This window comes from Lemur catta, chromosome 3, assembly GCF_020740605.2.
Source record: "Lemur catta isolate mLemCat1 chromosome 3, mLemCat1.pri, whole genome shotgun sequence".
Lineage (NCBI taxonomy): Eukaryota > Metazoa > Chordata > Mammalia > Primates > Lemuridae > Lemur > Lemur catta.
Genome location: NC_059130.1, coordinates 6248393 through 6271441, shown reverse-complemented (window position 1 = coordinate 6271441; position 23049 = coordinate 6248393). Strand labels below are relative to the sequence as shown.

The 23049-nt window shown below is 33.9% G+C and overlaps 1 protein-coding gene across 1 annotated transcript in view; it reads left to right on the top strand.

Annotated features, from left to right (window-relative positions):
- Window positions 1-23049, top strand: part of COL11A1 (collagen type XI alpha 1 chain) — a 199027-nt gene that overhangs the window by 12356 nt on the left and 163622 nt on the right. The window contains exons 2-4 of the mRNA XM_045546650.1: window positions 10799-10966; window positions 15178-15391; window positions 19379-19541. Of these exons, the coding sequence (XP_045402606.1) occupies window positions 10799-10966; window positions 15178-15391; window positions 19379-19541 (545 nt within the window). The remainder of the gene's footprint in view (window positions 1-10798; window positions 10967-15177; window positions 15392-19378; window positions 19542-23049) is intronic.

The window sequence follows — 23049 nt, the reverse complement described above, 5'->3', positions numbered from 1 at the left end:
CAGACTTTCTTGATGTTCTTTCTAACGGGGTTTTTTTACATAGCGTTGACAATCTTTAGAGTACAGTATGTAATGAGACTTAAAGGACCTTATGATCCCCTAATCTAGAGGCTGAAATAGAGATGTAATGTTTGGGGCAAGTAGACCACTTCAACACCTTCGAACTTGAACTCAGGGGGTTCTGGATGGCCGGGGGCATTGTACAATATTAAAAGAACTTTAAAAGGTGGTTTCTTACTGGCAAGGTACTTTCTGACTTCAAGGACAAAGAATTGATAAAACCAATCCAGAAAAAAGGATATTGTTTTCTATGCTTTCTTTTTGTACAACCAGAAGACTGGCAGCTGGTGCTTGTCTTTCCCCTTCAGGGTTTCATGGTTTGCAAATTTATAGATGAGGGCAGTCCTGATCATAAGCCTGACCGAATTTGCACAAAACAGTAGAGTTAGGGTATCCCTTCCTGCCTTAAATCCTGATGCTCACCTCTCTTCCTTACTAATTAATGTCCTTTGTGGCATTTTTCCAGAAGAGGGCGCTTTTGTCTGCATTAAAAACTTGTTCAAGCAGCTGTCCTTTCTCCTCAATGATTTTCTTAGTGGTGTCTTGGAATTTGTCCGCTGCCTCTTGGTCAGTGGAAGCTGCTTCTGTTATCTCGACATTTTTTAAGCCAAACCTCTTTCTAAAATTATCAAACCATCCTTTGCTGCATTAAAGTCTCCAGCTTTAGATCTCTTCACCTTCCTTTTGCTTTATCATATAGTAACTTTGCTTTTTTTGGAATCATATTAGAATCTATAGGTATGCCTTTTTTATGGCAATCCTGCATCCACATAAAAACAGCATTTTCAATACAAAATAAAAAAAGGGTGTTTTGCAAAAACTGCAAGATTTTTGCACCATCTGATGTAGCTGCAGTGATGGCTTCATGGATTTCCTTTTCCTTTTTTACAATGGTCCTTAATACTGGATTCATTTATCTTGAAAGGGCTGGAAATAACAGCTGCAGATCTCAATCTATGGTACATATCAAACAATTCAGCTTTTTTTGTAATGTTATGACTTTTCTCTGCTTCTTGGGAGCACTTCCAGAACATTAGTGGTACTTTATGTGGGTCCCATGGTGTTAGTCAAGGTTTATAGTATTGTACTAAACACAAATGCAAAATACATGAGAACTGCAAGAGATGCCTTTTTCTGAGATACTCAATTTACTAGAGAGATGAACTGCTCAGGCGGCTATGATTAACATCACAAAGCGGTTTAAGTGAATACTTGCAACACTTGAGCTCACTGCAATAGCAACTGGAGGTGGCTATGAGATTTTTATAACAATATAGTAGGAACTACAGTTAAATTTATGCAGTTATGATTTAATACCACATCTTTGCATTTGTTTACATTTCTACTGCAAATAGTGCCATGTATGGTCTGTGTGTGCATAAGTTTGATAAATTTTAAATTTTTATGCTATATTTATATATATTTTATGGTAGTCAATGATGGTAGTAAATGATAAAATAGACTGGTATCTACATATATTTTATGCATTCGTGATATACATAAATTTTTCTAATTTTTTGATATTTCTAGGCTATGTAGTTTGTCTGCAGTTTTTTCAAATTGTTACAAATGTTCAAAAAATTTTCCAATATATTTATTTTTGAAAATCTGCATGAAAATGGACCTGCACAGTTCAAACTTTTGTTCAGGGCCAACCGTATTTCTCATAATCCCTAAATAAGGCAGTATTAAAATCATAAACAGTCAACAATGGGAGGTGAATACAATTGATTTTAATTGAGGGCACATTTTTTCCATTTTCTACCTCAGAATATTTCACTATGTATTTTTCTTAACCTTTACAATTATGAATTTTATTATGCAATTGATTTTTTAAGCTAGTATTTTCACAGAGTTGTAACAAAGTATATTTGCATTTGTTCATTAGCTTTCTGTTTTCTTTTCCTTTTTTTTTTTTTTTTTAGACAGGATCTTGCTCTGTTGCCTGGGCTAGAGTGCAGTGGCATCATCTTAGCTCACTGCAACCTCAAACTTCTGAGCTTCAATGATCCTCCTGCCTCAGCCTTCCAAGTAGCTGGAACTGCAGATGTAGACCACCATGCCCAGTTAATTTTTTAATTTTTTTGTAGAGACAGGCTTGCTATGTTGTACAGGCTGGTCTCGAACTCCTGGCCTCAAGCAATCCCTGCCTTGGCCTCCCAGAGTTCTAGGATTATAAGCATAAGTTACCACACCTGGCCAAGGTTTCTATTTTCTAAAAAGATAGTAGCAATAGGCTTGTTAGGTGCTTGGTTTGATGAAATTAACTATAAAATTCCTAAAACTCCAGGTTATTGGTTTATATTGTCTTTGTCCATGTCATTCTCAATTTGATATTATTCATTGTTCAAACATGAAATACTCATTTTTTTCAGTAATGCCCATCTAAATCTTGAGCCTTGAGATGCTTACATTTGTTTTATTTGCATTATTTGTGTGTATGTATAGAGAAATATATTAAGTAGACATAGTATTATTAATGGCAATATATTTTAGCTGATTATAGAACATTTTTTGGGAAAATTGATCTTTAAATAGTGTTATGGAACACTGCCCATGTCCAGGAGGATTTAATGTGAACTATACAACTATCGTGGTTTCTTATATAATTTACAATTTACTAATACATCTAAGCAGTTAATTTTTCTCATATTTACTTTTTAACTATAAAGATTAGATTGCAAAATACAAATAAAATGTATGGTAATTTCAGTTAAAATGATTCTTTTGGGACGTAAGAAAAATATGTGATTTTTATTGACATTATTTGCGTCACATCATTGTTTAAAGATGAACTCCTATACTTATTTAAATATGGGAGAATTTAGGTCAATATGTTTAATTGTCTAGTACTTCCTGTTGGTTTATAATACATGATTGGTATGTGGCATATACATATTTAAAATAAATGGAAGAGTAGAGTCAGAGGAAAGAGCCTACAATATTAGATTTTTAAACCTTTTAATATATAACTATCAGGGCTACTGTGTTTAAGCTATATATCAATTTCTCTGCAATGAAAAGAAAAAAGTATGAAAAGAGAAAAATGCTAATCACATCAGTGTATTAATGTCAGATCATACCACAGGGTGAGTGGTGAACATGAAAATATAGATTTGAGGCCCATTTGGTTGCATAAGCTAAGTTCCAGGAAACCTCCTGAGGTTGTATGTATCTGGAATAACATATGAGCACGCGGGAGAGATTGCTAAGCAGTACATAACTTTCATGGATGATATCTAGTGAACATTTTAGAGATGAAAACTGTTCAGTATTCTGCTGTACTGCAAAAAGGCTTCCCAAGGTAGTTGGAGGAAACAGATAACAGGGATCGAGTTAATTATAGCTCTGGGGAGATGTGGATGGTGCTCGCTGGCACTGTTGAAGATGTTCAGAAAGGTTGAAATTTTTAGGGAATAATAACTAAATAGGTATTATTTTTTTGAATATTTATTATGTATTAGACACTATCTGAAGGTTAAAATTCCTTATTGCATTTAATTCTCAAAGTGGGCTAAGTTGAGGAAACTAAGTCTTGGAGGGGTGAGTAGCTTATTCAAAGTCATACAGATAATAAATACTGAATTTAAGTTCGAAGTTGGGCAGTTCTGACTGCAGAAACTGAGTTATTTGTTGTTTATGTGCTTGCCATATTATAGTTTTTAGACTCTTTATTAAGAGTCATGATTTTGAAATATGCAAGTATTGGCAGTAGGTAAATTGCAATAAATAGTCACTTCTCTTTCGTCTTTTTTCTGTCAGTCCTGTATCCCACTACCACATGCTCAAAGGAGGAATCTTGGCTTTTTGATACTCATCTGGAACCATAAAGCATTTCTTGACTGGATGGATAATGGTTGATAACTTTTTCTCTGTTTTATTTTATTTTTTATTTCTTTCCCTAATGGTATGCTTCTTATGTGGTCTTTGATGTGAGGTACAAGGTGAAGGTAAGTGATTTTCTGGAAGTTTGGAAAGCATCTATATTAGAAAGGCTACTTCGTGCCTGTGTTCTTGCCATACCTGAATCAAACAATGGAAACAACCAAACTTGGAAAGCTCTTCAAGCTGTTGGTAAAGGTCACTTGCAGCTCTCTTCTTTCCCTTCTCAGATTGGTGGGAAAGATGCTTCAACCAGATGTAGCTACCCCTGTATTCATTCATTAAGCATGTCTTCATTGATCATTTACTGTGCTTTAGCCACTAAGACTTGGAAATATAACAGTGAACATCAATAGCTCTAATGTTCACTTTCAAAGGGTTTACAGTCTATCAAGGAAGGCAGATGCTAAACAATAAATTACATGCTTAGCAGAGAGAGAGAGAGAGAGAGAGAGAGAGAGAGAGATTAGGTGACGTAAATATGTGACAGGAAAATCATGACCATCATTTAGACACACACTGTGCCTGAGAGCATAGGGTCTAGTGCCAGAATGACATAATTAAGCAAGCAAACAAAATAGAGTGTGGGGCTATCCACGGGGAATACAGATCACGTGGGATCATAAGAGAGGGTCACATAATCTACCTGGGAGGGATAAGGAAAAATTTCCTGGAAGAAGTCATGCTTAGGTTTAGAACAAAATGTTGGCTAGATCTGAATCCACCATGTTTCAGCCCTGGCTGCAATTAGACTCAACTGAGAAACTTTTAAAAATTGTGGATGCCTGTTACCCGGGTATGGTAGTGCACACGTGTGGTCCCAGCTACTCTGGAGGCTGAGGCAGGAGGATCACTTGGGCCCAGGCATTTGGGTTGCAGTGAGCTATGATGACACCACTCCATTCTAGCCTGGGTGACAGAACGAGACCCCATCTCAGAAAAAAAAAAAAGAAAAAGTGGATGTCTGGGCTCCATCCCAGTCATTCTGGTTTATTAGTTCTGCGGTGAGACCCAGACATCTACACGCCTTAGTAGCTCTCCAGGTTATTCTAACGACAGGGCTGAAAAATCAGTCAGCTGTCTTCAGCCAATTGAGGGAGGACAAATAAAGGGGGCAAGGTACATTTCTGAAACTGACAGAAGTTTATGCTAACTGGAGCAATAAATTTGGCAGGTGGGCAAGTGGGTAGGTGTTATCGTACATGGCTTTCTTGGAGTTCATGGCAGTGAATTCCTGACAGAGATGGGATTTTTCTCCAGAGGTCTTCAGCAGCCATGGTACATCCAGGGAGAATTTGGAAAACTAAATTTGTTTAGTATTGATATGTTGGCAAGCGTGACTGCTTTCCTTGAAATCTGTGCTCTCTTCTACCTGTGCTGCCATATTTGCTGTTTCTTTCCCTCTTCTCTTCACTAATGAACTCCTATTCATCCTCCAGGACTCAGCTTAAAAGGGCTCGATAGTACATATTTTATCCTTTGTGGCCCACGCTGTCTCTGTTGCAGCCATGTGACTCTTGTCACTGTAGTGCCAAAGCAGCTATGGATGTATATAAAGGAATAGGTGTGGCTGTGTTTCAGTAAAAGTATTTATGCATGCTGAAATTTAAATTTCATATAGTTTTCATGTGTCACGAAGTATTCTTCTTTTGATTATTTTCAACCATTTAAAAGTGTAAAACCATTATTATCTCACGTACCATATAAAAATGGGCAGCAAAGGGGTCTTAGCCAATTGGCATAGTTTTCCCTGCCACCATTCTAAGGCATTGCTACACATGCCAACTCAGTTCTGACAAAAACTCTTTGAGGTAAATAGATTTACTGTTCTCATTTTACAGAGGTGGAAGCTGAGGCACAGGGAAGTTAAGTAATCTGTCCAAATTACACAGATGCTAAGTGGGAGGGGTGGAGCTCAGAAGCAGTCTTGCTTGCGATGTAATGCTGCCGTTCACTACTGGTCATGGGAGTTAGCAGAGATGCTTGGAGGAGGAATAGAGATGAAACAGTCAAAGCATTGTGAGATATTAGATCAGCAATCCATGTGGATGATGAAGGCAACAGAGGAGAAAGATCAAAGACCAGGGATCAAACTGATCAGTAAATGGGTGGTGGCATTCAAAAGGTCAAGAGAATACAACAGAAAGTACACAGTAGGACCTCAAAAATTTTTGTTTCAACATTAGAGGGCCCTGTGAACTTCAGAAGTTGCTCCCATCTGTTTTCACATTATTGTGTTTTACATTCAACTAACATTTTATATACTCTGTATGTATGTGTTTGTGTGTGCATGTGTGTATATCTGTTTCCTTCTAGTTTGAAGGGAAAAAGGCAAGGGTAGGAAATAATTAAAACCAAGAATGAAAGGTGCTATAATAGAGGTTATCGCATCTAATCTATGAATAGCTATGGGAGACAGGGAATACTTTCTGGAGAAGATAACACATCAGTTATATTCTACTCATTTTTCAGGTGAAGAGGGGCTAAGTGTTTCAGACAGGGGGAGTTAGGGCTTACAAAGGCCCAGAGGTAGGCGAAAGCGCGTGGTGGTTTCTGGGAAGTCTGAGTTCAGTCTGGAGTGAGTACTGAGTGAGGACGGAATTAGCGGTAATGAGAGATAAGAATGGACATGCAGTGGGGGTAGACTGGGAGGATGAATGGGTGTGTCCAGATTATCAAGATTGTGTATGCCAGGAATGTGAATACCTTCTGAAAGTCAGCCCAGTTCTCTGAAGGAATCGAAGCAGCAGAGTGACATGAGATATGGATTTCTGGAAGCTCAGTCAAGCTGTGGCATGCAGATTGAAGGGCAAGGGCACGCAAACCAGTTAAATGGCTATGAAGTAGCAGACTGGGCACTGATATCGTGTTGTCTCAGTTGCTAAACCTATAAGTATGCAATAAAATACAAGAAAATATTACTGAAAAAATTACTGTGCTGAATTGGATACATCTGAAATGCTTAATCGTGGTCTGTGCCACCAGTTGGCAACATAGAAACAATGAGAATATTAAAGGCATTTAAGAATTGCTTTGAATATGGAAATTATACAGTTTTGATATATTACGTTCAGCCATAATAAATTAGTGCTTTTAATCTTTAAATAGTTGCAGTTAGCAAAATATACAAAATAGTTTTCCTCCATCCATGTGTATATGTATGCAAAACAATAGAATCTATATTGTGACAGTTTATTAAATGCTATGATTATGAAGATTATGAGATCAAATAATGAGCAGAATTTCCAAGTGGTTTAATTTATTATTTAGTTTACTTGAGAGAAAAACAATTTAAGACTTGATGAACTGAATTTTACTTTTCTGTAACTTGGCATGCCTTTTTAGAAAAAAAAATACTTGAAATCTTTATTCTATGTCCCTATTTTACTATCTTTTTAAGGAATATGTTCTTGGAAAAGGTCACCGTGTTGAAAGATACTTTGGAGAAAAGGAGAGTTGTGGTCCATTTTATATGTTATTGACCTGTGCTCAGTTGTGACCATGACCATGGGGCTGCATTCTTTTCTTCACAGAAGAATTACAGCCTTTATAGCTGTGTTCATGTCTGTCCTGGAGTCTTTATTCAGTTTTACATTTGAGAATGGCTTCAGAGCAAGAAAAGAAGATAAAATAAGCAGATAAGATGCTGTGGCTTTTAGAAATATTCTCCTTCAAAGTCGTTTATATCCTAACATGAATTGAGTTTAATTTAAAATAAATATAAACATCAGGCATCAATTAACTAGTTCGAGATAGTTTTAATATTAATGTATTATAGCAATGTTTTAAGTCTATTTTTGCAGAGGTTTAATTTGAGGGTATAGTAGTGAGGGTGGTGAAGTGGAAAGAGCATAGAGTTGCTATTTCCATAGACCTTAAGAGTAATTTTCCTTTGCCCTCTGATTCTCACTTCCCTCCTCTGCACGGTGGGGATAAGCACATATGGTTTGAGAGGGTTAATTCCTATAAAGGACTTGGCAGTGACCGGCACATATTAAGCTCTCTGGCCATGCCAGGTATTACAATTATTTTCTTAGTTGTAAGATAAGAAAGGAGAAGACAGTAAAAATGGTCAAATATCATCCCATTGGCCTAAAAAAAGTCAGCCATTGCAAACAGGAAAAATATCTTCTCAAATACCCTTATAATTTTATATCTCAGGCATGCTCCTTGATCCATTGGCCAGCACGTGGTCTGCTCTGAATATTTAGTTTATTTTTGAATACAGATAGACAGCCAATACAATGTATGAACAGCAGGCCTTAAATAACCTTATTTACTTCAACATCATTTTCTTATAACGTTGATGAAAAAAAAAAAAAAGAAAGTTGATTCCCAGCCTGGGCCATTGTCTGTTTAAGGTTTGCCCTTTGTCTGTGTCGGTTTTCTCCGGGGACTCTAGTTTCCTCCCACGTCCCAAAGATGTGCAAGTTAGGTGAATTAGCTTGTCTCCATGATCCCAAGGAGTGTGTGGGGGTGGGTGTGTTGAGTGCACCCTGTGATGAAATGGCTTCCTGCTGGTGAAGGGGGTTTCCTGTTTTGCATTCTGAGCTGCCTGCATAGGCCCCAACCACTTGTGACCTTGAACTGGATTAAGCAGATTGGACAATGAATAAATATTATCGTCAGATAAAAATTTATAAGCTCTACAGTAATCATCCAAATGCTCGACAATAAGGGATGTCTGAGAACAGCACCCACGTTTGTGATTGTTTCTGAACTGCTTGGTGCTAGGAGGGGCCCTTCACAATTTTCACTTTGCAGACATTCATTCCTCCATTTAACCCGCCGCCCCTATGACTGCCGTCGCTCACTGATTCACCAAAAACGGAGTAAATAATTGTCTTACTTGTTTTTATGAATCTTTCTTAAATGTATGTATAATTCACATTTAGTTCAATTCTAAAAATTAGAAGTCTTTATTGAGAAGTTTGGTGATGTTTTTGTGACCAGAAACATGCCATAGGAACGTAACTCTTGCTTGTATCAATTATCCTGTGGTAAAATCGGTTTCATTAAAGTCTTTTCACCTAAAATCACAGTTTCCAAGAACCTATCCATGATGTTCAGTGAGGACTTCAAGCTATGTTGGGTAATATGGGTTCTAAAGTTTGTTTTTGTAACGATACTTGCACCACATTATTCATGTCTTGACTTGCTTAGTAAATTAAATAGGTATGTAATTATGGACCAGGGAATTTGAGGGCCTAAAAATAATCAAGTTTGTCCTTTTCTATCTGGCATATTTCAAGCAGTGTAATGTTTTGAGGGTTCATCTATGTTGTAACATATGTCAGGACTTCTTTCCTTTTATGAATGAATAATTATATAACATATACTACATTTTGTTGATCCATTCATCTGTCAGTGGGAACTTGGATTGTTTCCACATTTTGCCTATTGTGAATATTGCTGGGGAGAACAAGGTTGTGCAACTATTTGGTCAGCTCCCAGTTTTCAATTATCCTGGATATATACATAGGAATGGAATTGATGGGTCATATCGCACTTCTGTATGATTCCACGTAAATGAAATTTCTAGAATGGGCAACTTTGTGGAGGTAGAAAGTAGACTACAGGTTACCAGGGACTAGGAGGACGGGGGAAGGGGGAGTTACTGCATAATGGTCACTGAGTTTCTGTTAGAGCTGAAGAAAAAGTTTTAGAAATAGTAGTAATAATTGCACATTGTGAGTGTAATTAATACTATTGAATTGTACATTTAAAAATGCTTAAAGTGGCAAATTTTAGGTTATATATATTTGCCACAATTAAAAAAATTAAGTATAATACACCCAAAAGCATTGAATTGTACCCTTTTAATGGGTGATAAATGGGTAATAAAGCTGTTTATACAAACTGGTCACCTTTAAAACAAAAAGTTTAAGGTTCCAAATTTATTTATGTTGACCACTTCACAGTAGCCGGAAGTAGCTGGAATGAATTGGATTTGGGAAATTTGTGCTTCCACCAAAAAAATAGGCCCGTGTTACTTGTATGCACTAAGGCTACATACAAGTGCCAGGGGGCACAATTACTTGATTATTCATCTCTAGGGACTTTCAGTATAAATCGTGAAACATTGGAGCAATGTCCATGAAGTAACTGGCAAATTTAGAGAGTAAAAATCAACAAATTATATAGATACATACATGCATACATGCACCTTCACACACATATATGTACTTTTATATATCGTGTGCATAACTAACATAGGAAAGCACTAAAAACAAGACATTATATGGTGCTACCTATTATTTTTTAACATCTTTCTTTCAACTTCCCTTTGTGTATAAAATATGGCTTGGTAACTGCGCTTTTTATAATATTTATATATAATATTCGTTGTCAATTTGAATCTTCAAAATCACCTTTGTTTAGATTGTAAATAGTTGAATAGCCATTTTATTAGAAAATAATGGAATTATTTACAGATGCTGACTTTCACTTTAATTACAAATAATGTTATTACTTGGAATTATTAAAAAATGTATAAATTGTAATTGAAATACATCTGAATATTTGTAAATTCATATATAGGCCATATTAAATTCTAAATGCACCCCTACTCCCACCCGCACACACACACACATACACACACATACGTACTTACGTGTACTTTCTGTTTTGCTTATCCATAATTTGAATCCAGATTTGAGATATTTTGTATTTGGGAATGTTGTTATGGTTTATATTACTACCTGTTGCCCCAAATCCCCACCCAATGTTAGAGAAGCACGGCAAGTGATAAATAGACTTGAGGGATAGAATTACATACCATTTCCTGTGTTAAAAATACTCATTTTTATATTAGATTATTTGTTCAATTATATTTTTCTTATTTTTTGTTTTTCAGCTGCTCCAGTTGACGTACTAAAAGCATTAGATTTTCACAGTTCTCCAGAGGGAATATCAAAAACAACAGGATTTTGCACAAACAGAAAGAATTCTAAAGGTTCAGATACTGCTTACAGAGTTTCAAAGCAAGCACAACTCAGTGCCCCAACAAAACAGTTATTTCCAGGTATGTTCATTTTATCATAATTATTACTGCTATTACTACTGTTGTTACTACTAATACTAATTTTACTATTTCTTTGCTAATTATTATTTTTTATTTTTATCATGCTAAATACTGTCCAGTTATAAGGAAGAATATCATTCTTTCATATATCAAACACCAAATACATTGTGGTCACCAAAGTGATATAATGAAAGTAACCAATAATTTGATAATTGCCAGTCTTAATTCAGCACAATCACAGAAAATACACTTATTTGAACTTTTAAATAATGCATTATCTTATTTCAACATGATAGCATATGAAGACAACATTTTACATGTTTTACAGTTCTGTATATAATCATATAGAATATATTATTGTGGATGGAGTAGGAGGGAAACCTCACCCTTAATGACTACCTAGATTAATTTAATGGGAATACAGATTTAGGCATACTTAGTGCATGTTTTCCTAAAATTAATGTAGACATTTTTGTTGAAGGAAACATTTTCTTGGTAGATGTTAATTTTGCATTATTTTTGCATGCTGTTCTTATCTGAAATATAATAAGTCAGCTGTCACAGTTATTGGGAATTCAGGGACTAGAGATTTTCTTAGACTTGACCTGGCAGGTTTGTATAGTGGTACTTCTTTCCTGGGCTACTGCTTATTTACAAAGTAACCTGGAGAGATTAGATAAATTTGCGTCTAGACAGAGGTAGCACCTGGGTACAGATGTTAATAAGTGGAGCATGGTCTAAGTGGATGAATATTTTCATGTAGGCACAAATGTGCATCCAACACTAATCAACAGCTTTGATTTATTTCCACCTACATCAGAAAGGGATTTCAGTTAGAGATATATTCTGCATGGAAAAGCATTAGACACAATTGAAAATATCAAAATCAAATAACCAAATTTTTGTGCCTTTTTCATATCAAATTTGTTCATGGATGCAATAACTACTGATCTTCAAAGCCCATTTTCAGAATCACTATTGAATCTGTTATGCTATTATTACATATATATGACTTTATATATACACACATAGCAAAGGTAGTAATAGCATTTTTAAACAAGTCATTTAACATGATTTATTCTTAAGTTATGTTTATATATTTCAGAATATGAATTAAGTTGAAAAACTCCATGTTTTATCTATTCCAAATATGCTGATCACAGCTATTTTAGATAAAATTTTATGTGTTAAGAGGCTTCATTTCTGTTGAACTAATGTAGTGAATTCTGTCTGATAAATTCATTCTGTTATGAATAACATTGATTAGCATCTTATAGGAATGAAATTAAGCTAGGGTGCCTAGGTTAGACTGAAAATTCTGTCATCATTATAATTTTTTAGATAGCTAAATTTTCTTTTTCAAAGATCATAGCTGAACAATCATAATTCAAATATTATTGTTCATTTAAATTGGGAAAAATTTCTATAATTGAAAGATTTTAGTCATTAATGTAGTTAAAAGTTGGAAACTTTCCAAAGTTATGCTGTACAAATTAGATGATTAATTAAAATTTTTAATAAATCATTTAGTCATATGAATATATTATTTGCTGAAATTCTTCATTTCCTTAGTGTCTCTATGTGGATGTTTTTTCATAATGTTTTTGCAAAAGGGAAAAGGTATTGTGTCCCTCTAGCTCATGATATTTTAGCACTGTTTCTTTCACTGTATGAGATCTTTAAAAAATTGAATTACCTTTAGGGTATGAATTCCTATGATTCTCAGCATTCTGAGCTACTCATTTGAAGAAAAATTTATTTGCCATGGACCTTTTTCAACAATAAGCTGAATTATTTATAATAAATATTTATAATAAAAAGCAGATAATATTTATAATAAAAGCAGATGAAAAGCATTTTGTTAATTGATGTTTTTTTACCTTTCCACTTTATTTCTTTGATTATTTTTCTTCTACTGATTTTCATAAATATATAATCAGATGTCTCTGTGATACAAATAAAATTGAAAAAAATTATATATATAGACACATATATTTAGCTGTGAGAATCTTTTAAAAATAATGCTTTTTAATTTGGAGTTTAGTTTAATTTTTGTTTAAATATATATGTTTAAGGATAAGAGCCAAATAGTCAATAATAATTGACTGTTTTTTAGTGACACACTCTCATATAATTTTCACAAGAGCTCTGTGGACAGGTTAAATTATCAGCCCAGTCAATGAATGGGAAGGTCAGTTAAGAGATTTTAAATAATTGGCTAAGTGCACATAGCAAGGATGTGGTGGATTGATTCCATATCTTGGCTATTATGAATAGTCTGCAGTAAACGTTGGATTGTAGGTCTTTCTTCCATATACTGATTTCATTTCCTTTTAATATATACGCGGTAGTGGGATAGCTAGATCTATTTTTAATTTTTTGAGGAAGCTCCATACTATTTTAAATAATGGCTGAACTAATTAAACTTATGTCAACAGTGTGAAAGGGTTTCCTTTTCTCTACATTCTTGTTAACACCTGTTACCTTTTGACTTTTCAATAAGGGCCATTCTAACTGGAGTGAGGTGATACCTCATTGTGGTTCTGATTTCCATTTCCCTGATGATTAATGATGTTGAACATTTTTTCATATACCTGTTGGCCATTTGTGTGTCTTCTTTTGAGAAGTGTCTATTCAGATCTTTTGCCCAGTTTTTAGTTGGGTTATTTGGGTTTTTTTGCTATTGAGTTGTTTGATTTCCTTATATATTTTGGATATTAACCCCTTATCAGATGTACAGTTTGCAAATATAGGCTCCCATTCTGTAGGTTGTCTCTTTACTCTGTTCATTATTTCCTTTGCTTGTACAAAAGCTTTTTAGTTTGATGTATTTTCATTTGGATGTGATGGTGCTGAGATTTTAGCCAAATAATCTGACAAGATACAGAACTTTTAATTGAGATACTGTACTGCCTTCTAGTTAAACATTCTATGCATATATTTGTAGCATGACAATGTATTCATACTTCTTGCTTTTTTTCTTTTATAGTACATTTTTATTAATTTCCACTTCGTAAAACATGTTTTTACTACTTTTAAGTGGCTGCATATAGGGTTCCATTTATTAGATATTTTGTATTTTATTTCAGCAGCTTCAACCATTGCAGCTCACTTTAACATTTTACTTTTACAATAGTGCTTTGATGAATTGACAGCATAGTATCTTTACATGTAAGGATCCTTTCCCCATAAATTCATAGAAGTGGGATTGCTAATATCCTGTAATCTTTTGACTTTGAATCCATGACAGTCATATTCATAATGCATTTATCATTTTATACTACTCCCTGTAATAGAATTTGGAATGAATGGATTGAATAAGGAAGGTCTTGATGTTGGCCTAGACACTGTTGATTGCATATGCACACCAGTGTTGCAAATGGGCAACTTTTTATCTGAAGGAATCTCATCCTTCAAATAATATTTTTAGGCCAGCGTAGTAAGAGGATCAAATGAGTTATATTTTTAAAACTATTTTGAAAAATAAACCCACAATTTAATCTTCAGTATTTTAGTAAAAAATATTATAATATAATAAGTAGTCATTACTTAACTATTTGAAATATACTTATTGTAATCATTTAACTGATATATTTAACAGATGCTTAGTGAGCGTCTATGTAGATTAGGCTGTATGCTGGGATATGATTGCAAGAGGGAAAAGAAAAAAAAAATGGTCTGCCTTCTTGAATTTAGAATAACGTTAGCCAACTACTTAATAGTTCTGATTTATAATGACATGTGCTTTTTACTAGTGAAACTGCATTATATGATAGGAATAACTGACCACAAACTTTTTAGCTTTTGAAGGGGTGATGAAAAGAATATCTATGTATGTCTCTTTTTAAAAGGAGAATATATGCCTATAGACTAAACAAAGCCAGAAAATACAAACCTTGTACCAAAAGAAGTACTTACATAACTGTTTTAACAATGCTTGCTGTGTGTTTGATATTTGTTTTCTAACTTTGGATGCAATTTCATGTAATCTTTGTACTTTAAATGAGGGGCTTTAAAATTTGAATATAGCTTGGATCAATATTGCAGGGAAGGCTTAACAGAGTTCTCCTCCCCATTTGTTTTATTAATTTGTTTACTGTTTAAACAGTAAGTGATTTATTAAGGCCACATAGAAAGTTTAAAAATTACATAGCTATATAAGAACAATTTGGAAATTGGGAATTTCTAATTCTTTGGCCTTCTCTTCTCAGGTGGAAGTTTTCCAGAAGATTTTTCAATATTATTTACAGTAAAACCCAAAAAAGGAATTCAGTCTTTCCTTTTATCTATATATAACGAGCATGGTATTCAGCAAGTTGGTGTTGAGGTTGGGAGATCACCTGTTTTTCTGTTTGAAGACCACACTGGAAAACCTGCCCCAGAAGACTATCCCCTCTTCAGAACTGTTAACATCGCTGATGGGAAGTAAGTAACATGATAATTAAATGTTTTAGCTACGCTAAAAGCAATTCTTTCATTCAGACATTCGACAAATATTTACGAAGTGTGATACAGTTTTTTTATGGGCAGGAGATAAAAAATATTAACAAAATAATAAAATACCTAACTTGACATAGTTTACTTTATAGTCTGGGCAGATGAACAATAAAAAATTTAAAAATATATTACTAATTAATAGTATATCAGGTAGTGAAAATTAGAGAGAAAAAGAGCAGTAAAGATGATAGAGAATGGCAGTGGGGGATGCAATTTTAAGGAGTGAGATCAGGGAAAATCCCACTAAGAAAGTAATGTGTGTAAAGGAGGTGAGAACCACGTTAGGTGGCTGGTGCCTGTCTTCCAGGTACTCAGGAGGTTGAGGGGTGAGGATCGCTTGAGCCTCGGAGTTTGAGGCCAACCTGGGCCACAAAGTGAGACTTCCTTTCTAAAAAATAAAAATAAAAAATAAAAGAGGTGGAGTGCATGCCATGCTGATAATTAAAAGGATGCCATTCCAGTAGTTGAGGGAAGCAAATATGAAGTCTCTGATTCCAGGGTGTGGCTGACTTGTTCCAAGCAACGTCAAGGACACCAGCATAGCAGGTGCAGAGTGGGAGGATGAGGGTGGAGAAGCGGAAGCAGTGCAGAAGGTATATGTACGTTGTAGGAGGATGTGAGAATTTTGGATTCTACTCGGTGAAATGGGAAGTCACTGCAGATTTTTGAGCAGAACAGTGATCTGATTTGACTTGTTTTTTACAAATAATAAGAATACTGGTGATCACAGGAAGCCTTACATAGCGCTTGATATGTGCTATGTACTGTTCTAAGCACTTATGTGTTATTAACTCACTTAATTTTTCACGATTCTTCTAAGAAACTAATGTTAATAAATCCATTTTCCAGGTAAGGGAATTGAGGCACACAGAGTTTTAGTGACTTGTCTAAGATCACATAATTGGAAAGTGGCAGAGAGTGGAGTGTGAACTCAGATAGTCAGGCTCACACTCCATACACTGTTCTAAAATCATCTTGAATTCTGAATGCTATGTTGTGATCATTGCCTTTCACGTATGGAGCAGCTAAATACAAATAAACGCTTGTTAAATTTACTTGATATTTTATTGCTGAATCCAGACCTCTCAAAATAGCTTTATCAGAAATAGGACATTTGGGTACAAATATAAGAAGGAAATAGCAGTGCAGATGGAAGGAAAAAAGAATATTCATTGTAATATCTTTGTCAGGACCACAGAGAAACCTTTAAGTTTCAGGGCCAGGAAAAACCAGGCTTTCACAAGTAATTTACATTATTATCCTATAAACAAATAAAATGTAATATCACATTGTACTTCTTTTTCTGACCATTAGCAAACTTCACGCTAAAATTTTAGTCCATATTTAGTAATTGTAGAAAACATTTTGAATTCATCTTACTATCCAAATCTTATTTTCCTTAATCCTGCTCTTGTAACTGAAAAAAAAAAGAATCAACTTATTGCAGCCTGTATTTTATTTGAAAATAATAGGCAGTGTTTAGTATGAATAAGTCATTAAAATAAAACATGGGAAATGCTCAATAAATATTTTATTGATTATCAAACAGAATAAGTAGTTATATTTACATATCAAACTAGTAAAATATTGCTTTGACAATATATTGAATAAAATCAATACTTAGTACTATTCATTTCTTTTTTCACTCATATATTCCTTCAATAACAATTTATTAAATGCTTAACATGTGCCAGGCACTACACTATTTATTTGAGACTGCTAAAATGTGACATATTGTTGAGCTCGAATTTAAATGCAAAAAAGATCGGTATTTAAACACACTTCCATTTGTTGAGAAGAATCATGACATTCATCATGAAAGGCCATTCATTCCATAAGGATTTATCTACTAGCCATCACTTGGCTGGCAGTCTTCAGGGCACAAGAGTTGTAGCAGTGAACAACCCAGGTGAAATCCTTCCACTTCTGGAGCTCAAATTTTATTAGAAAAGACAGACAATAGACACATAAATACTTAATATACAAAGTACTAATAGTTATACAACTGGAAATAAATCAAGGCAAGATATGTAGGGTGTACTGTTTTAGATAGGCCAGTCCTCTTTGATGAGATTGCATTGAGTAAAGTCACCCAGCAAGTGGGGGAATAGCCATGTGGGTAGATGGAAGAAGAGCATTCCAGGCAGAGTGAACAACATGTGCAGCCTTGTGGCTGGGGTGCAGGGAGTCAGAACACAAAAAGTCAGACATGAGGGCAGAGAGGGTCAGGGGACCCCCCTGTGAAGTAGAATGAGGACTTCAGCTTTTTTGTACCGTATTTAATAGATTTTTTAGCAAGGCAAAGACTTGATCTGACTTAGATTTTAAAAAGGTCACTCTGGTTGCATTAGAGGAGAGGCAGAGACCAGTTAGGAGTCTAGGTGAGAGAGATGGCAGCTTGAACTAAGTTGAGGGACACTGGATTCTGTTTATACTTTGCATATATGAAGTGATGGGATTTTCTGATAATATGAATGTATAAGTATGAGAGAAAGAGAATAATTAAGAATGACTCCAAGACTGTTAATTTAGTATTTTGAATATTATGATACCATGATCATGATATATCATTATCACAGCTTAAATTAATTCAACAAAAATAGCAAGTTAGAACTCTGATCAGCTTTTAACTATTAAAATCGATTTTATTTTCTGTTAATGAAAAACACATACCCACAAATACTAGGAATGGTTTAAGTGAAGATACAGGCTTCTTGGCATGAAGTATGTGTAAATTTTACTCTCACTGTATTAAGTAGCTCCTTATATAAATCTTTGCTGAATTCAAAGCAAGCAGACACCTATGCCAGTTGAATGTGCTAGTGGAAAGAGCAAAGAGTAAGGGTATATGGAAATATATTTGGTCCTCATCAGCTGCCATGCCAAGTCACATGAAACAGACATTTTAGAGAGGCTTCTGCAACTTTTTGGGTACTTTATTTTATGGATCTAGTCTTAGGCACTTCTGGAATATTAATCTAGCAGTTTTAATTTGGAAAAATAAAATAAAATATAAACCAGACTGGCTTGCAGAATCCAAGTGAGCTTCATTTAGTGGTTTATGTTAGCACCATATATTGTCAATAAAACCCACCGTTTTACAGTATGGTTAGGGAATGTAGTTTCCAAAGTTCTGGCCATGTCTCTTCTGCCAAGCCTGTCATCACTGCCCTGAATTAGCTGGAGCAGTAGCTGCACAGTGAATTGAGACTCTCATTCCACACATGCGTTGACTATGCTTTCTTTCTGTTTTCCCACTTACTGCCAACTCTGGAAAGAAGGAGAGATATTGTGTCTCAGTCTTGGATGCTGCCCACAGCAGTGATCTATAACTGTCTTGAAATTAAAGTGGAAAAAGAAAATGAAAGCACTTGAAATAAATGTGAATAAAAACAGAGCAGCACATTGTGTTTTACAATTAGAATGTTCATTTGCTCCAGATGGAGCAGTCATTCAATTAGTAGACATAACCCTTTTACAGTCAATCTCAGGGGATTACTAGAGCAGAATTTTTTTTTAAGTGGAATTCCACTTTGGAAGAAAGCATTTACGTACATGGAAACTATTACTTACCCCATATCCCACCCTAATCTCTATCAGATACCTTCATCAGGACACAGGGAGGTTAAGCTTTTGTTGCTACAACACAAAGCGAAGCCAAGGATGGGCACATCCTTATCAGCATGGACAGTTAATCTGTGTATTTTATGCTGATTGTGTCCTTTTGAGTATCTAGCACTGTCCTGGGTAAACAGTAAGTAGTCACCTATTAACCCATTGATTAATAAATGAGCCTACATTTTTGTATGATTTCAGCTCACTTTTACAATTTAAAATACACAGCATTTTAACATGAATAACGGTTTGGCAGCCAATGTCTTTGAAGCTTACAAAAGAATTACTTGGCTTTTTTAGGTGGCATCGGGTAGCAATCAGCGTGGAGAAGAAAACTGTGACAATGATTGTTGATTGTAAGAAGAAAACCACAAAACCACTTGATAGAAGTGAGAAAGCAATTGTTGATACCAATGGAATCACGGTTTTTGGAACAAGGATTTTGGATGAAGAAGTTTTTGAGGTAAAAACAAATCGAACTTTAAGCTGAATATGTTAAATCAGATCAACTGGGTTAATAACAGTAACACTCAATATATGTTATAAAGCAAAGTTGAAAACTCTAAAGAGTGACCTACTTTCTTCTTCTGCGGGTGTAGGGGTGATGTTTTCTATTGTTCAGTAAGAGAATGACGAGACAATGGTGACTGTAACTCCTGGGAAACCTTTGCAGGGATTGGTTGATTTGAACACAGGCATGCTGTTCTCCTGGAAAGGACAAACGGCTTCACTCTTAGTACTTTGTATTATTTTCTTTGGAGAAAAGAACATTTTCTTCACTTCCTTCTGTGGGAGATTAATTTCAAAAAATGTACGAGTCATACATTTGCCTTTCTCTGTTCTTTGTGAATATTTCCAAGGTCAAATAGAGATCCTATTGCAAAAGATGAACTTTAAGTTTTTAAATCACTTTAAAAAAAATAATATGAAGTTCATGGTAAGAAGCTTCCTTCCAAATACATTTCACTAATTGTGACAATCACATTCTTATAATCCTTCTATCATCAGATCTGGTAACTTATGCTTTAATTTTAGTCAATTTTTAACAGAAGAAACAGAGCCCAGTCCTGACTCCATTAAGGGATACACCCTGAGATATTCATTATTTTGGTGGTTGTTTTCAAATAATTTCTGAGTCATTTATTTTTTAAGGTGCAACAAAATAAAGCTGTGTGATATAGTACAGATTAATATATATGTTTTACATGGGAGATTTGCTATACTTTGTTGATGTGTGAACATATATATGTGTCATGTATATACATATATGCACATATATGCAGAGACAATATATGTTTTCATAAAAAGAACAACGTAAATTCAGAGTATATGCTAGACAACTGCATTTCTGTTTTTTTATACATAACTTACAGCATAATTTTAAATATAATTGACATTTGTGCCATTTACAGGTTATTTGGGAAGCTATTTGTTTCTAATTTTTTTCCCTAATGTGTACCTAAGCCTTTATATCTACATAGAATATTTTAATTCATTATATCATACTGAATTATGTAAATGATAAACTGATTCTGGTATTATATAATAGTAATGTACTCAGATCTTCTAGTGTCATGCATTGATTGCACATGCATGACAGCAAACAACTATTTATTTATTAGGTGAATGAATATTACTAACAATTAATACAATTTCTAGTCTGGCAAAGTCTTATTTTAAAATAAAACTATTCATAAACATCAGTTTTACAGACAAATTTATCTTTGTAACCCACACACCTTATTTTCCAGGAACATAAATGAGTAATATGGAAGAATAATATTAGTGCAATTTTTCTTTTTTTAAAAAAAGTCTTAACTTTATAAAATCATATCCTACATTTTAAATCCTGGAGAAATTTCAGTTGTCTATTTGGGAAAACTATTAAAATATTAAGAAAAATAATTTTGAAAAGATTCTTTAATGAAACCTATAGTGAATATGACAGTAAATGGTAGAAAATAAGTTTATTAAGCTACTTTGCCTGTTGGAGTTTATGAAACCTTATGAAGTTTTCTATAAAACATTTATTTACTATGAAGTGAAATTTGTTTTTTAAATGTAAAGGAACACAGAAATTTTCACTATCAGGTTTATCTTTTACTATCTTCTACCAGCTAAATAGAGAAACTCTTTTTACTTAATAAAATATTGAGAAGACTTTAGAGCAAGATTCTTGGAAATGGATGAAATTTTGTATTTATCTAGTTCACACATCCAGTCATCAGACATAAGATTAAGATCTCTTTTCCAAAATTGTATTATCGTATGGATATATAAAATTCAAAGAACAATTTGGTCTCTTTCCACTTAAAAATAGAACTGGAAGAAAATAAATGATTCAAACACAGTTTTAAATCAGAATAAAAATTTCTCACTTCTTTTATGAAATTAGTTCATTCTATTGAATACTTGATATTAATATATCTTTTTCTTAAAATTTTCTGTAGTATTTTTTCTGTTCATCTTGGTTTGTATTATGGTGCCTATATAAACCTTGGAATCTTTCCAAGTGAACATGTAGGTAGAAATTAAACTAAAAATGACAGGAGATAGAAATGGTACTGTGTACACATTATTTTAGTGTTTGATAAACAATTGTCCCACTCTGGTATGGGATGTTGATAGTGGGGAAGATTGTGTAGTTGGGGCTAGGGTGCAGAGAGTATTGAGAACTCTCTATACTTTCTGGTTAATATTGTTGTGAAAACCATCTAGGTTTTTTCCTATGCTGTCTTTTAGGAGTTTTGTAGTTCTGTGTTTTATATTTAGGTCTTTGACACATTTTGAGTTAATTTTTGTGAAGGGTGTAAGGTCTGTTTCTATTTTCCTTTTTTTTTTTTTTTTTGCATGTGGGTGTCTAGTTGTTCCAGCACTATTAGTTGAAAAAATTATCTTTGCTCCACTATATCTTTTTATCCTTTGTCAAAGATCAATTTAGTATGTTTATATGGATCTTTTCTAGGCTCTTTATTCTGTTCCATTGATCTCTTTATTAATTCTTTCACCAATACAATCCTGTATTGATTACTGTAACATTATAGTAAGTCTTGAAGTCAGGTAGTGTCTTCATCTGGTTTTGGTATTAGGATGATGTGGCTTCATAGAATGAGTTAGGAATTATTCTCTTTGCTTCTATTTTTTGAAAGAGATTATAGAAGTTTGGTATAATTTTTTTCTTAAATCTTTTGTAGGATTCACCAGTGAATTTGGTGCTTACTGTTTAGGGATGTTACTAATTTTTGATTCAATTTCTTTATTGGATGGAGGCCTTTTTAGATTTTCTATTTTTTTGTGTACGAGTTATTACAAATTGCATCTAAGAAGGAATTGATCTACATCATCTAAATTATTAAATTTGTGGGGTTAGAGTTTTTCATTTTCCTTCATTATCCTTTTTATGTCCATGGGATCTCTAATAATGTCCCTTTTATTTCTGCTAGTAGCAATTTGTAACCTCTCCATTTTTTCCTTAGTTAACCTGGCTAGACATTTATCAATTTTATTAATGTTTTCAAATAACCCATTTTGGGTTTTGATGATAATTCTGTAGCAACTTTCTGTTATTTATTTTATTATTTCTGTTCTAATTTTTATTTTTTTTTCTTTTGTTCTGTTTACTTTGGATTTAGTTTACTCTTCTTTGTGTAGTTTCTTAAGATGGAAGCTTAGATGATTGATTTTAGATCTTTCTTCTTTTCTAATATAGACAATTAATGCTATAAATTTCTCTCTAAGTTTTATTTTCATTTTTCTCATAATATTTTTAATTACTCTTGATATTTCTTCTTGGACCCATTTGTTATTTAGAAATGTGCATTTTAATGTCCAGGTATTTTGGAATTTCCCACCTGTTTTTTTTGTTGTTTTCTGGATTATTTTCATTATTATTTAAGAGCAGACATTGTACGATTTGTATTCTTTTAAATTTGTCAAGGGCTTTTTTTATAGCCCAGAATGTATTCTATCTT